At 33.1% G+C, this 14152-nt stretch overlaps 1 protein-coding gene across 1 annotated transcript in view; it reads left to right on the forward strand.

Annotated features, from left to right (window-relative positions):
* Window positions 1–14152, forward strand: part of KLHL1 (kelch like family member 1) — a 373856-nt gene that overhangs the window by 275944 nt on the left and 83760 nt on the right. The window contains exon 7 of the mRNA XM_032841065.1: window positions 12730–12954. Coding sequence (XP_032696956.1) covers window positions 12730–12954 — 225 coding nt within the window. The remainder of the gene's footprint in view (window positions 1–12729; window positions 12955–14152) is intronic.

A 14152-nucleotide genomic window follows, 5' to 3' on the forward strand; every position in this document is an offset into this window, starting at 1 on the left:
CATGTTTACAAGGTTCCACCACAAGTGACCTCCTCGTCTCCCTGCTTATCTACCTAAGAAGAGTTCTTTGTGGTATTGAAACCAAGCTCAGATTGCGTGGCCCTTGCACGGGCAGCCCAATACTGAAAAAAGTATAGGATGGGGATAGAATTCCAGAGGCAATCCACAACCAACAGGATATGAAAGTCTGTGATTCTACTGTAATTTCACTTTATGCTCCACTCACCCCTTTCTTAGGCAATTCTCTCTCCAATTATCCTTTTTTTCCCCCTTTTAAATGACAGTGAGTTTATCACTAGGAGACTGGTGACACAACAGCCTGTGCATGAACTCAATAACAGAAATGCAATGAACAATCACTTGGCAAACTTGGAGAGAAGAGACGTGATTGGTCACTGATCCTGATATACATCTGTTATTTAAGTAGTGATTTGTGCACTAAAGAGCTAGAAGCAAAGTTTGTGTTTTACGTAATTACTCACTGTTAACATATTGTGGTATCTGAAATCTGTTGGGGGATTAGTGTTATTTAACTAAACCATGGAAACTAAAATTCATGCATATCAGAACCATGCAAAGCAAACCTGTATTTGAGGAGATATTGTAGAATCATGTTGCTCGAAACAGAGAAATAGGACTAAAATGTTGGGGTGTGAGGTTGATGGCCACTGCAAGGTCATTCTTGTAGGCATTAGTCTATGAAGCAGCAGTCCTCTTTAGCTTTGGCTGAAGGGGAATTAAGATTTTTGATAGGCACTGCTTTCTTCTTGACACAAAGCAATCGCAGTGTGCTTTCCTATTTACAGGAACATAGCTGGCGAGCAGACGTCCCTCTGGCTTAGAGGAAGCCACGTATAAGAAACTACAGCTGACCCTGGAAAAATGGCGAGTTGGGGCACTAACCCCTGCACAGTTGAAAATTCATATATAACTTTTGACTTCGCCAAAACTGAATTACTAATAGCCCAGTGTTGACCAGAAGCCTTACCAATAACATAAACAGTCAATTTACATGAATTTTGTATGCGCATTATATTCTGTATTCCTACAATAAAGTAAGCTGGAGAAAAGAGAATGTTATTAAGAAAATCATGAGAGAGAAAATACAATTGCAGTCCTGTACTGTGTCAAATAAAAAGAAAAATCCATCTGTAGGTGGACCCACACAGTTCAACCCAGTATTGTTCAAGGGTCAGCTATTTTAGTTCCAAAGAAAGAGTGAGCAGAGGGGCGCCTGGGTGGCTCACTTGGTTAAGCATCTGCCTTCGGCTCAGGTCAGGATCCCAGGGTCCTGGAATCAAGTCCCACCCCGGGCTCCTTGCTCAGCTGGGAGCCTGCTTTCCCTCCCCCTCTGTGTGCCTCTCTGCCCTACTTGTGATCTCTGTCAAATAAATAAATAAAATCTTAAAAAAAAAAAAAGGAGTGAGCAGAAGGTTAAAAGCTGAGAATTTTCCAAATGGATATGCTTTGGAGGTAAAAGAGAGAAAATAATAATAAAATTGGAAGTATTATATATTCTGTTTATCATCTCACACATGACAGCTGTGAATGATAAATGGAGGCTAAAGGTAAGCAAATACACTGATGGCAAGATCACAGGAGCAGTGATTCTTCTCTTAGATCATGACGGACTGAGTGTATAGTCTTTTATTTCAACATGTTTTCCTTGCCTCCTCGTTGACGGCCTAGTTGCAGCCCCATGTCAACTATTGATTTTCATTAATAGCCAGGTGTCTGATCGATCAGACAGTCCTCCCTACATCTTCATGTGAACGGAAAGAAAATTTTCTTAATGAAACTAATAAGAAGAATGTTGATTTAAAAAAACCTTAAAGGAGGGAAAAGCATTAATTCTTAACTGTAAAATAAAAACCTTGATTTCCTTAAGATTTTTTTATTGAATCATTTCATTATAGAGCACATATTATTATGGCATTTAAATATTTAATATGTGCCTTGGATTTTCATATATTTTTTTAAAATTAAACTATCTAACTTTAGGGATAAGCTCCTGATATTTGTCTTTTTTTATCCAAAGAACTTGAATAAAATTATTCAAAGGACTTGACCAGGTTATTTTATCCTGAATTTGTCTCTTCACACTGCATCATTATAAGCATTATTAAAAAGGAAAAATAGAAAATGAAATTGGTGGAATTAACTATCTTGACCTGATTTTTACTTCCTTGGCTTGAGATAGACAAGCTTCACTATCAAGAGCTTTAAAACGAACAGCTTTTAAATACTGCAATTCTACAACTGAATAATTTTTAAAGCATTTAGCTTAATAGTAATCATCAATGATTCACTTACAATTCTGTCAGAGAAACCTGAGCATTTGCAATTAGGTGGGTGAAGTAACTTTAAAATATTATATGACTTTTTCTGAAGAAAAGCCATATAATGGGAGAAAGCTTATTCTTTCATCTTTGTCCTCTGAGTACTGCCCTACTCGATGTCTGCCTCAGTAACTTCATTCAGTCACTTTGGTTCTACTTCAGTATGTTTTCTTTGAACCTGAAGTATACCATTGGAGGTTTACCAGTTCAAGGTCATCAGTCTGCACAAAATTATAGAAACTCAAAACTATGGATAACGTCATGTTAGCCTCAGCCCAGTTTGTTTTTCAGATACAAAGAATTGTCTTCTGGCACAGGTGTCTACTTAGTGGGCTGCTAGCAGATATTTAAGGGGAGAACCGTACTTGCCCGAGGGTCTTGGGGGAAGAACAAAGTAAAGTCAAGGCATCAGCTTCCTTAACATTCTTTAAATTCAGAGATGCTTATGTGTTAGGTTAAATTCTGGTTGTTTATATCATTCTCAAGGAGCCTATGGACAAGGACTTTCAGCCCTAGAAATACTGCCATTTTTTTTTTAAGTTTTTATTTTAATTCCAGTTCGTTAACATACAGTGTTATATCAGCTTCAGCTGCAAAGTATAGCGATTCAACACTGTGCCCGCCACAAGAGCACTCTGTAATGTCCATAACCTGTTTAACCCCCATCTCCCCACTTCCCCCCTGCCCTGATGACCATCCGTTTGTTCTCTAGAATTAAGAGTCTGTGGAAGCTGTGTTCTTTATTGAAAAGTGAAAGAAGGCTCTTTCCGGCGAAAAGTGAATCACTTGTCAGTAAAGTCTCCTTTTAGAGCCCCATACTAGGAAAGAAAGCTTAGTGCTTTAATATGTTATGTTCTTTTGGTTTCTTGGTTGTAACTTTTTGGTCTATCTTCTGAGGATGAACCAGGATTAAAATTGTAAGTCAAATTCTTCAAAATTCAGTCTGTTTATAACTTTATTTCTCCTTTTAGTAGTCAGAGAACTTGAGCCACATCACTGTACATTTAGAGATCTTTCTCTGAATGTGGATTGAATAATAAATTAAGGTGTTATGGTAAAACGCCTACATAAACATAACCATAAATTCTGGGGCACTCAGTACATTCTTTTTGATCACTTTTCCTGTGAATATATAGCAAATGATAATAAATACATCTGTCTTCTAAATGTAGTCTCCTTTTGCAGATCCAAAGGGAATAAGTCTGTGTGTTTGTACATATGTTTCATACAAACCAGATCTTAATTCTCCAATGTGTAGCTCTTCCCTGGCAAAGGACTCCTCAGGGCACTTTAAGTTACTTCTATGATAGAGATTTACAGAGAATGAGAAGTGAGAGATTACTTATTTATTTATTTATTTACTTATTTACTTATTTTGAGAAGTAAGAGATTTAAAGATAAGTAGAAGTTGCTACACTTTCACTTAATGTGGTACTAATATAAGGCTTTACTTTAAATGAGCAAATATCAGATCACAGAGAGTCTTCAATTAATACATCTTTGTAAAGTGGGTACTCATTTACGTAAAAGGCAAAAATATATTTCCCAAGGGTGTATAGTTTAGGTGGAGATCAAGAAGACCTCATGTTATTTTACTATACTTATGAAAAGGCATTTCAGTGAGTGGTATTTTTATTATACAGTCAGTAATAGACTAGAATCCAATTGTCATGACATTCATTTTTCCTTTCATTCACTGATACCCACATTTTCAACAAAGGTTAGAAAAATTCTAATAGATATTATATGGGAAGTATTAATTATGTCATAAGGTACTTAATAATCTAAATAGCAAGGATTTGGTTCATTTTGGCAAATGTTAGTTGTGAAAATAAATATTCAATTTGAAAATGTTAAATAAATGAGTTTATGTTTAATGAGTATTTACTAAAAAACGAAAAAACTATACTTGTAATAATGCTTTATACATATGTTCTTTTGCTATAGGGTTATTTTAATATATGAGCTCTGTGCTGTAAAAGGATAGCTAAGTAATAGTGATAGAAATAATAACTACAATTTTGGATTATCTTTTTAAGTCTCCTTCCTATGTCATTGTTAGCAACAGCAAAAGCTCCTTTCATTTTATTTTTTAAGATTGTATTTATTTATTTGAGAGAAAAAACAAGAGAGAGAAAGCACAAGGGGTGGAGGGCCAGAGGGAGAGGCAGGCTTACCACTGAGCAGGCACCCCTGATGTGGGACTCGACCCCAGACCTCAGGATCATGACCTGAGCAGGAAACAGTTGCTCAACCAACTGACCCACCCAGGCACCCTCATCAAAATCTTCTTTTAAAAAGAAATTAGGGGCGCCTGGGTAACTCAGTGGGTTGAACCTCTGCCTTTGGCCTAGGTCACGGTGTCGGGGTACTGGGATAGAGCCCCGCTTGGGGCTATCTGCTCAGTGGGGAGCCTGCATCCCCTTCTCTTTGCCTGCCTCTGTGACTACTTGTGGTCTCTCTCTCCCTGTCAAATATTAAACAAAATCTTTAAAAAAAAATAAAAAAAAAGAAAGTATTTCAGTTACAGAGTTAAGACATATTTATGAAAAAATATTTAAAATAGGAAGTTACAAATAAAAATTCAACTCTCCCCATTTCCTAAATTTACTATATATTTTATTATACACACTCAAAACACACACACACACACTCACACACTCTACATCAATTTAATGTCAACCAGCTGGTTTTGATGTCAATGTCAAAATTATTCATTTTCTAAATCTGCTATAAATCTAATAAGGTTATTTATTAGAAAGCTTAACTAAATTTTCTGATATTTACATGTTACTCATCATTTTCCCATTAATCGCCTGCTAATATCATTATCGTATCACTATTTTAATGTTTCTAATTTACTTCTTGATCTCTAAAGCCTTTTTATTTATCAAGGATATTCACCCTTTGCTAGATTTATAAAAATTTTTTGTTAATGTTTTCAGTCTTTTTGTTTCGTTTTGTTTCTTTTTTGTGCATTTTGATGTAACTAATTTTTTATTCAGATGATTGGTAATCATTTATACATATATATTAATACTTACTTTTTAACTTCTGGGTCATAGGGTTTTACCTCATGGACATTTGATCTGAAGTCCACCTAGAAGTAAAAATAAAACAAGTTTTTTTAATTATTTTTTTATTATTATGTTCAATTAGCCAACATATAGTACATCATTAGTTTTTGATGTAGGGTTCAATGATTCATTAGTTGTGTATTACACCCAGTGCTCATCACCAGCTTTTTTATCTTCTAGGACGTTTAAGGTTTTAGTAAAGTGTGATCCAGAACAATTTACATAAAATCTCCCTGTCTCTGTTAATATGTGTGGAATCTTGAGAAAAGAACCATTTGGTGGGTTCTTTGGCTTTGTGTCCTGGGCTTTAGTCACTAGTTCATCCCAAGTGCATTCCTGTGTGAAGAGTAAGGCCCGGATCCAAGTTTATTTGTTTATTTTTCTCTAAAGGATAACTAATTATCTTAAAAACCTTTTTATTTATTTTTTTAAAAGACTTTATTTATTTATTTGACAGATAGATCACAAGTAGGTAGAGAGGCAGGCAGAGAGAGAGAGGGGCAAGCAGGCTCCCGACCTAGCAGAGAGCCCAATGCGGGGCCCGATCCCAGGACTCTGGGATCATGACCTGAGCTGAAGGCAGAGGCTTTAACCCACTGAGCCACCCAGGCACCCCCTAAAAACCTTTTTAAATAATAAAATGTTTTCCATTGATTAAGACAGAGTTTTTATTATACTATAAATATCAAGTGCATTAGGGTTATTTCTGGCTTTTAGTTCCAATTCATGAATACAGCTCTTTTCCTTTGTCATAAAGCACTTTTTTTTAATTTTTTTTAAAAGATTTTATTTATTTATTTGACAGATAGAGATCACAAGTAGGCAGACAGGCAGGCAGAGAGAGAGGAGGAAGCAGGCTCCCTGCTGAGTAGAGAGCCCGATGCGGGGCTGGATCCCAGGACCCTGAGATCATGACCTGAGCCTAAGGCAGAGGCACCCCTCATAAAGCACTTCTTAAAAAAAATCACTAGGTGCACCTGGATGGCTCAGTGGGTTAAGCAACTGCCTTTGGCTCAGGTCATGATCCTCGAGTCCTGGGATCAAGTTCCACATCAGAATCCCTGCTCAGCAGGGAGTCTGCTGCTCCCTCTGACTTCTCCCCTCTCATCATACTCTCTCTCTTTCAAATAAATAAATAAAATCTTTAAAAAGTGTATTTTTAATATTTACATTTGAATTTGCAGAGTGATACAAGCAAAAGTTCATAAGTACCTTGTACAAATATCATATTGTGATCATAGAAGATAATAATTCACATTTCTGCAAACAAGCTATCTTATTTAAATTAGTATGATTCTTTCTATTGACTCAAATTAACATCTTCAATAAAGTTTTAATTTTTTTCTTTATCTAAGTCGGCATCTGTCTTGCTGATTTTTAGATAACTCATTTTTAGTGGTGTTATTTTAAATAGGTTCTTTACACAATCTAGGTGAATATAATTTTTTCTAAAGAAATTACATTGATTTTTGCATTTTGCTTATCTGACTTGCCAACTTCTAGAAATACTTAATTTTTTTCTAAGATTTTAGTGGTAATAATTTTTAGTTATTAAGGTGATTATTACATAAAATACAAAGAATAAAAATTATGTTCCATACTTTTGTTTCTCTTGACTATGAATAAAACAGTTGACATCCTTTGGAATTCTTGAACTGATTGAAATTAGTTTAAATTAAATATAATGCTAGATTTTTGAAATTTATATATCTACCTCAAAATGTAGCATTAAGCTTAATGAAAAATATTTAGATTTTTATCTCTATTCATAGCTGTGTATCAGTCTATTACCACTTATAAAAGGCTTATAATTAAAAAAGGGACCAAATGAGGAATTTTGTTGGTTTATTTGGCACATATGAAATTATCATGATGATTAGGAAATGTTTACAATCCCATCCTCATAAAACATAACAAACTACCTACAAAGTAATGATCTATTTGCCTTTGAAAAATATTTTCCCTGCAGAGATATCTTTTATATGTGTAAGAATGTTATCCCAAAGCTATATTTTTCATAAGCATCTCGACACATGAAAGTCAATGAAAAGCTTATTCCATGAAAAATTCAAGAAATAAGTCATTCCTTATATTGCTATTTTCTTTAAAGCTTGAAGTTTTATATTGAAGTATCCTAAAAAAAAACAAAAAAACAAAAACAAAAAAAAACCTTTGCTTTAAAATTTTTCCATTATGCTTCTCCATATATATTGCTTCCTTAAAATAATACATCTGACATAATTTAACCTTTTCTGAATGATTTGATGGCATCAAGATCACTGTCAGTGTTGGTGCCAAAGTCTTTAGGCAAAAAAAAATGTGTTTTTTGTTTAATAGCTGTGAATGAGTGTTCTATTTTGGTTAAAACAACATAATTTGTTCTGGTTTCTCCCTCACTGTCAGTTTTTGCTGCTTTCAGTTGCTCCAGCTCACTCTCATTTGCTGGTTTTTAAAAAATCTTGTAAGTTGGGTAACTGAGCTTATTAATATGGCATTAGAATTATAGTACAAAGGTTTTCTGAGAAGACCTGAGGGCCTTTCTGTTGAGTTGAATAAAGGAGCTTTATCTTCTTTCTAGGAGCTTTTTTGTGACATTATTTCTGAACTATGATAATAGTTTAGAAAACTATTATCATTTTATTCTGTGCTGTGCTCAAGGTACTTGAATTATAGACTTTGGAATAAGTCCTCCTATCAGTCATACCAAAGTGAAAGGTACAAATATTAATTCCTGTTGTTCCCAATTTAATCACATATGGCTGTATAATGAACAACTCTAAAGAGACCCAGATAATATCTTGAGCACTTTTTCTCAGTTTGGATATTTTGAGACAGGAGCCTGCTGTTTGTTTTGTCAGGAGGAAAATACTTTTGTATTTGCGTTATAGCTAATACAATGTTATGTTTATTCAATCTGGAAAACAAATACTTAATAAATTTTTAAAAATGCAAATTAAAACAAAGTATACTTTATTGCTGCTGTAACAAATTACCACGAACAGTAGTTTAAAACAACCCTCATCTTTTAGCTCATGTTCTGTAAATCATAAATCTAGGATGGCATGTCTAGATTATATGCTCAAGGTCTCAAAAGGCTAAAATCAAAGTATTGGCTAGATTGTGCTCTCATCCAGAGCTGGAGGCCATTTTCCAAGCTCATTCAGACTGCTGACAGAATTTGTTTCCTGTGGTAGAACTGAGGCACTTCTTCCTTGCTGGCTGTCAGGTGAGGGACATTCTGGTCACCTAGAGGTCACCTCTATTCCTTCCATCTTCAAACCAGCAGCTCAAGTCCTGCTCATGCTTCAAATCTCTTTGCCTTCCCTTTCTGCAACTAGCCAGAGAAATATCTCCCATTTTCAAGGATTCATGTGACCAGGTTATCTTCCTAGACTAAGGTGAACTGTGACAGCATAACAATCCAATGGAGTGATTTCTTATCACATTCCCAGGTTCCGGGAAATAGGTCATTCAATCTCAGGAAAGGGCATTTATAAAACTCTGCCTTCAGCATATATTAAGTGCAATTAATTTGTCCTATAACTAGGCTAAATGGTAAAAAGTTGTGTTAATCAGAGTGGGTTCTAGAGCCAGGTTAATATTGTGGGTCCACTAGTTATTATCTGAGACACACTGAGCACTTAACTAAAGCTTTTGCTGATTCATCTTTTCTATAAATTTGGCATAATAATAATAATACCTATGTCATCAGTTTTTAATAAAAATTAAATATACTTCTCATATGGTTTCACTTACTTGTGGAGCATAAGGAATAACATGGAGGACATTAGGAGAAGGAAAGGAAAAGTGAATTAGGGTAAATCAGAGGGGGTAATGAACCATGAGAAACTGTGGACTCCAAGAAACAAACTGAGGGCTTTGGAGCACAGGGGATGGGTGAACCTGGTGGTGGGTATTAAGAAGGGCATGTATTGCATGGAGCATGGGGTGTGGTGCATAAAAAATGAATCTTGGAACACTGGAAAAATAAAATTAAATTAAAAAAATTAAATGTACTAATAAATGTAAATCTCTTAGAGCATAAGAAGTACTCACTAAATACTATCTTAATGTTACTATCTTATTTTTAAGTCTACTCAAAACCCTTTACTCAATATTGACTTAACAACCATATTTCAATAAGACATGCATAATATGTTAGTAATCCTGAATAATATGTGTCATTATTTCCCTTGATGTTATGACTACTTTTTACAGAAAATGATATTTCAGGAGTTATTTCAAATAAAGCCACATCAAAACTTTATATTATTTTAAAGGCCAGGCACCTTGCCCTTACCTAATACAGAGTATATGTTAAGTAAATTATAAAGTATCTAAAAATATACAGAAATATATGTAGTTTCATACTATAAATATAGTCTCAAAAATAGCTGCCATTTTATTTCATATTATTCTATATGCCAAGAATGAGATTTATCTTTGAATTACGTAACTTCATTTAGTTAGGAAATTTTACAAATTGCTTTATATTCTATTGAGTTATATTACACATTTTAGCTAACACTAATTAGCTGACTTTAAGCAGACTATTCTACATTAAATAGGAATAGTCTGCATTAACTCAGATTATATATGGGTGAGCCCAATGTAACCATAAGAATTAATGTCTGAGATGCAATGTTGCTGGCTTTGAAGATGGAAGAAAAGGTCATAAGGAATACAGATAACCTGTGGAAGACAAGAAAGGAAACTCACATCTTCCCTAAAGCCCCTGTGAACTCCTTGATTTTAGTACAGTAGGACCTATTTTTAACTTCTGACCTCCAGAGCTGTGAGATAATAAACGAGTGCATTTTTTTAACCTACTAAGTTTGAGGTAATTTTTCATTGCAACCATAGGAAATTTAAACAGTCTAATTTGAAAAGTGAAGACAAGGATATATTCTATTTCTGACGTAACAACTTTAGGATAAAATGAGGTTACCTTTGGAGACTCAGTTAGAGGGAAAACACTATAAACACTAAAAATATAAACTATATTTACAAAATTAAAAACACTTTATAAAAATTATATTTTTATATTTATATAACACATTTATATTATATATTATGTTATATATTATATTACATATTAATTATATATATTATATTATATTATATTATATTATATTATATTATATATTAATTATATTATATATTAAATTATATAAATTATATATTTATAATATATACTATATATTATATATACAGTATATATATACAATTATATACAATTATGTTTATAAAAATTATAAACACTAGAAGCACTAAAAAATCCTGCCATATGTTGGGATTTAAGTCGTATCTAGCTTGTTTGGATACGATTTTGAAACTCAGATCAAATATTCACTTCCCCTTTGAATAACAACACTTTTGGTTGCTTAGAAGCCATTAATTTCACACATTACCCACTATTTTCTCTTAGAAGGATAAATAGACCTCAAATTCTCTGCAAAGATTTTGACCAAGGTTTGAGACATTATGAAAAGTGCAGTTGTACAAATACATACTTTTTTGCCTACCTATACCTCCAAAATATGGGTCTCATGGAACTGCGTTCATTAGGATTAGGTTATACTATTTCTTCTACTATCACTTGTCAGGATAAGTCATAAAAGAGAGGTACTTCCACATAACTTAATTTTTAGTTAGGCATTCATGAAATCCCAATGCTATCAAGCTTTGAGAATTCAGATGACTTTGAAATTATTCAACAAAGTAGTTCACCTTGGAATTTTTATTTGTTCATCATTGAATAAAACATTAAATATATAATATAGTAAATACACTTAAGCATAAAATAAGCACACTTATTTAAATAACTTTTCTTATGTAACTAAATAGTATAAATAGCTTTTATGAACATTACATTTTATTTTTATTCCAATAATAATAATTTTATAATTCTTCATATTTAGTTATTTGGAAATTAGCTCATTTTTAATAACATTAAAAAACAGATTTAATGCATCTAACCTAATATCTATATTATTACTTCTTTGTTACTTTGAATAAAAATGGAGTGTATATTGTGTCATTTTTACTTCAATTAGCAAAACTTCTCCTACCATGCTGTTCATATTTGCTTAGTTCAGTGCTGGTTACTCTCTAAACAGTAAATGGGTCCCCCTGATGAATGCTTTCCCTAGTTGTAAACTTTTATTACATTACAAGTAAAAGAGATCCTTAGTGAGTAAGTGAAAGTACACACAAGTATGTTGACTCCCTTTGTAAGGATATCCAATAATTGAAGATAAAACTTTGGTGAACATAAATCTGAACATTAAGGCCAAACACTGAACAGCATGATTAGTGTTTGTTAGCTATATCTTGTTATATAAACATTTGTGAATTTGTTTAAGGCAGACATTTTTAATTGAAATGTGTAAATGAATCCATGAAAACATATTAATCAGCAATTTAACTTATTTCTTCTTTCAATTTCTATATTGCTATCAGATTTATTTCATTTCTCAAATTTATGTATAAAAAGCTTTTATGAAAGATAAGCTATTTTATTTAGAGATTGTAACATGATTGATAAGGATAGAAAATCATTGTATGCCTCTAAATTCTATTAAGCTATTTCCCAGATGCAAAAAGAAGACTTTAAAAAGCAAAGCTGACATTTGTTTACATAACTTCAAATTGACTTTTAAATGTTTTCTTATTTTGGGGCACCTGGGTGGCTCATTCAGTTAAGCATATGCCTATGGTTCAGCTCATGATCTCAGGGTCCTGGGATCAAGCCACACACTGGGCATCCCTGCTCAGTAGGGAGCCTCCTTCACCCTCTCTCATTGCCCCTCCCCCTGCTTGTGCATGCTCCTTCTCAAATAAATAAATAAAATCTTTAAAATAAAATAAAACAAAATGTTTTGTTATTTTAAATCATAAAGTAAATTTTAAAAGAAACATAATTTATTCATTTATCTTCACTTTCAGAAATTATACAAGAATTATATAGAAATTATACTAAGATTTTTTTTTAATGGCAAACAGTGATAGAATTTGTAAAATCTAGTGACAGAACTGTGGCACAACCAACAATTATTCTATTGAATCAATAGTTTACCATGAGACCATTATGTAATTCAAACAAATTATAGATGTGTCTATTTTGATCATTAGTGCCTGCCAAGAAGAGAAAATAATGTAAATTACTATTCCCTTTGGTTTTCTGCCACATTTTCTCTAAGAAAAATAATTGTGACAAGAATGTTTTCACATCTTAATTTGTACATTGCCTTGGGCAGGTTATATGATGAATTAGTAGTAAATGGTGACTATTTGATTTTATGTTTTATCAGGAGCTACAACCATAGAGAAATATGACCTCAGAACAAATTTGTGGATCCAGGCAGGGATGATGAACGGCAGGAGATTGCAGTTTGGTGTGGCTGTTATTGATGACAAACTCTTTGTAATTGGAGGTCGAGATGGCTTAAAGACATTGAACACTGTTGAATGTTACAATCCTAAAACCAAGACCTGGACTGTCTTACCACCAATGTCAACACATAGACATGGTCTAGGTAAGATCTCTTACTTTACTGATATCATTTTTAGAACATTTATTGATATTGAAAATGTATGTTAAAGTATAGCATTACCATCATCAATTATCAATAACTTTAGGTAAATCATTGGCTTATTTGGAGCATTTTTAAGTTCATGACATTTTCCTGTGTTGATCAGTGTGTGTTAAACTATAGAGAAAGATGTTGAAGATACCAAAATAAGTAAACCTCAAGCTATCGTCAAAATTTTCACAATCTGACATTCATACACTATGGAAAGTTCAATAAAGGAAAAATAAAAAAAAAAGAAAGAGGCAGAACTATCAAGGAGAGGCAAAAGTAATGAAGCCCAGAGGTAGAAATAGTTAATGTGCATTAAGAAAAAGTTAAAATTGAGATAGCTCACTCCCATATTGTTGGATAGACAAGCCTAACCATACTTTTGCATGTAATTAATTCCACCTTGAAAACTCAATTGGAGAAAGGTTTAGAGAAAGGGTAACATCTCATTTGGCACCAGCGGTCAATAATATAGGATTCAACTGATTTATAGTATGGAATAACCTTGCAATGGGGAGAACTATATTGGGATTCAGAAGATCTGGGTGTGCATCTTGAAAATACCGTATTGACATGACTTAAGGGCAGCACTTAAGCTATGAGCCCTCAGTTTCCTGATTTGCTACCAATTCAAAGTTATTAATTAGATAAAAATCTAGTGACGATAATGAATATGAAATCACTGTGTAAATTGTAAAGTCCTATACATATTTTTGAAAAAGAGGAATGTAATAATGACTAACAGTTTCTGAATTTGTATTTTCTATCATGGGGATTATAAAGATAAGGGCAAATTAGCTTTTTTTGAAGACCTGAAATGTGTCAGGTAGTCAAATAAGTGTCTTTCGTATATTTAGAATATACACATTAGAGAGGTATCAGGGTTTAATTGAAAATCCACTGATTTAGACATTCATTGGCAAGGAAAATTATAGATCATTTAAAAAAACACATATTAATGATAGTTCAACTTTGAGGTCTTCAGCACCGCATTTCCCATTCTTATCTACTCTACCATTGATCTATGCAAAATTTAAAAAAAAAAAAGTAAAAAGAACTCTGACCTAAAGCAACTTACCTTTCTGATCTTCTGGTTTACTTCCCTTTTCTTCACATGAGTCATTATTAAATTAAGGAATAGTAATAGTTGTGT

The sequence above is a fragment of the Lontra canadensis genome, unplaced genomic scaffold (genome assembly GCF_010015895.1).
Source record: "Lontra canadensis isolate GAN:19392208 unplaced genomic scaffold, GSC_riverotter_1.0 scaffold119, whole genome shotgun sequence".
NCBI classification, from domain to species: Eukaryota; Metazoa; Chordata; class Mammalia; order Carnivora; family Mustelidae; genus Lontra; species Lontra canadensis.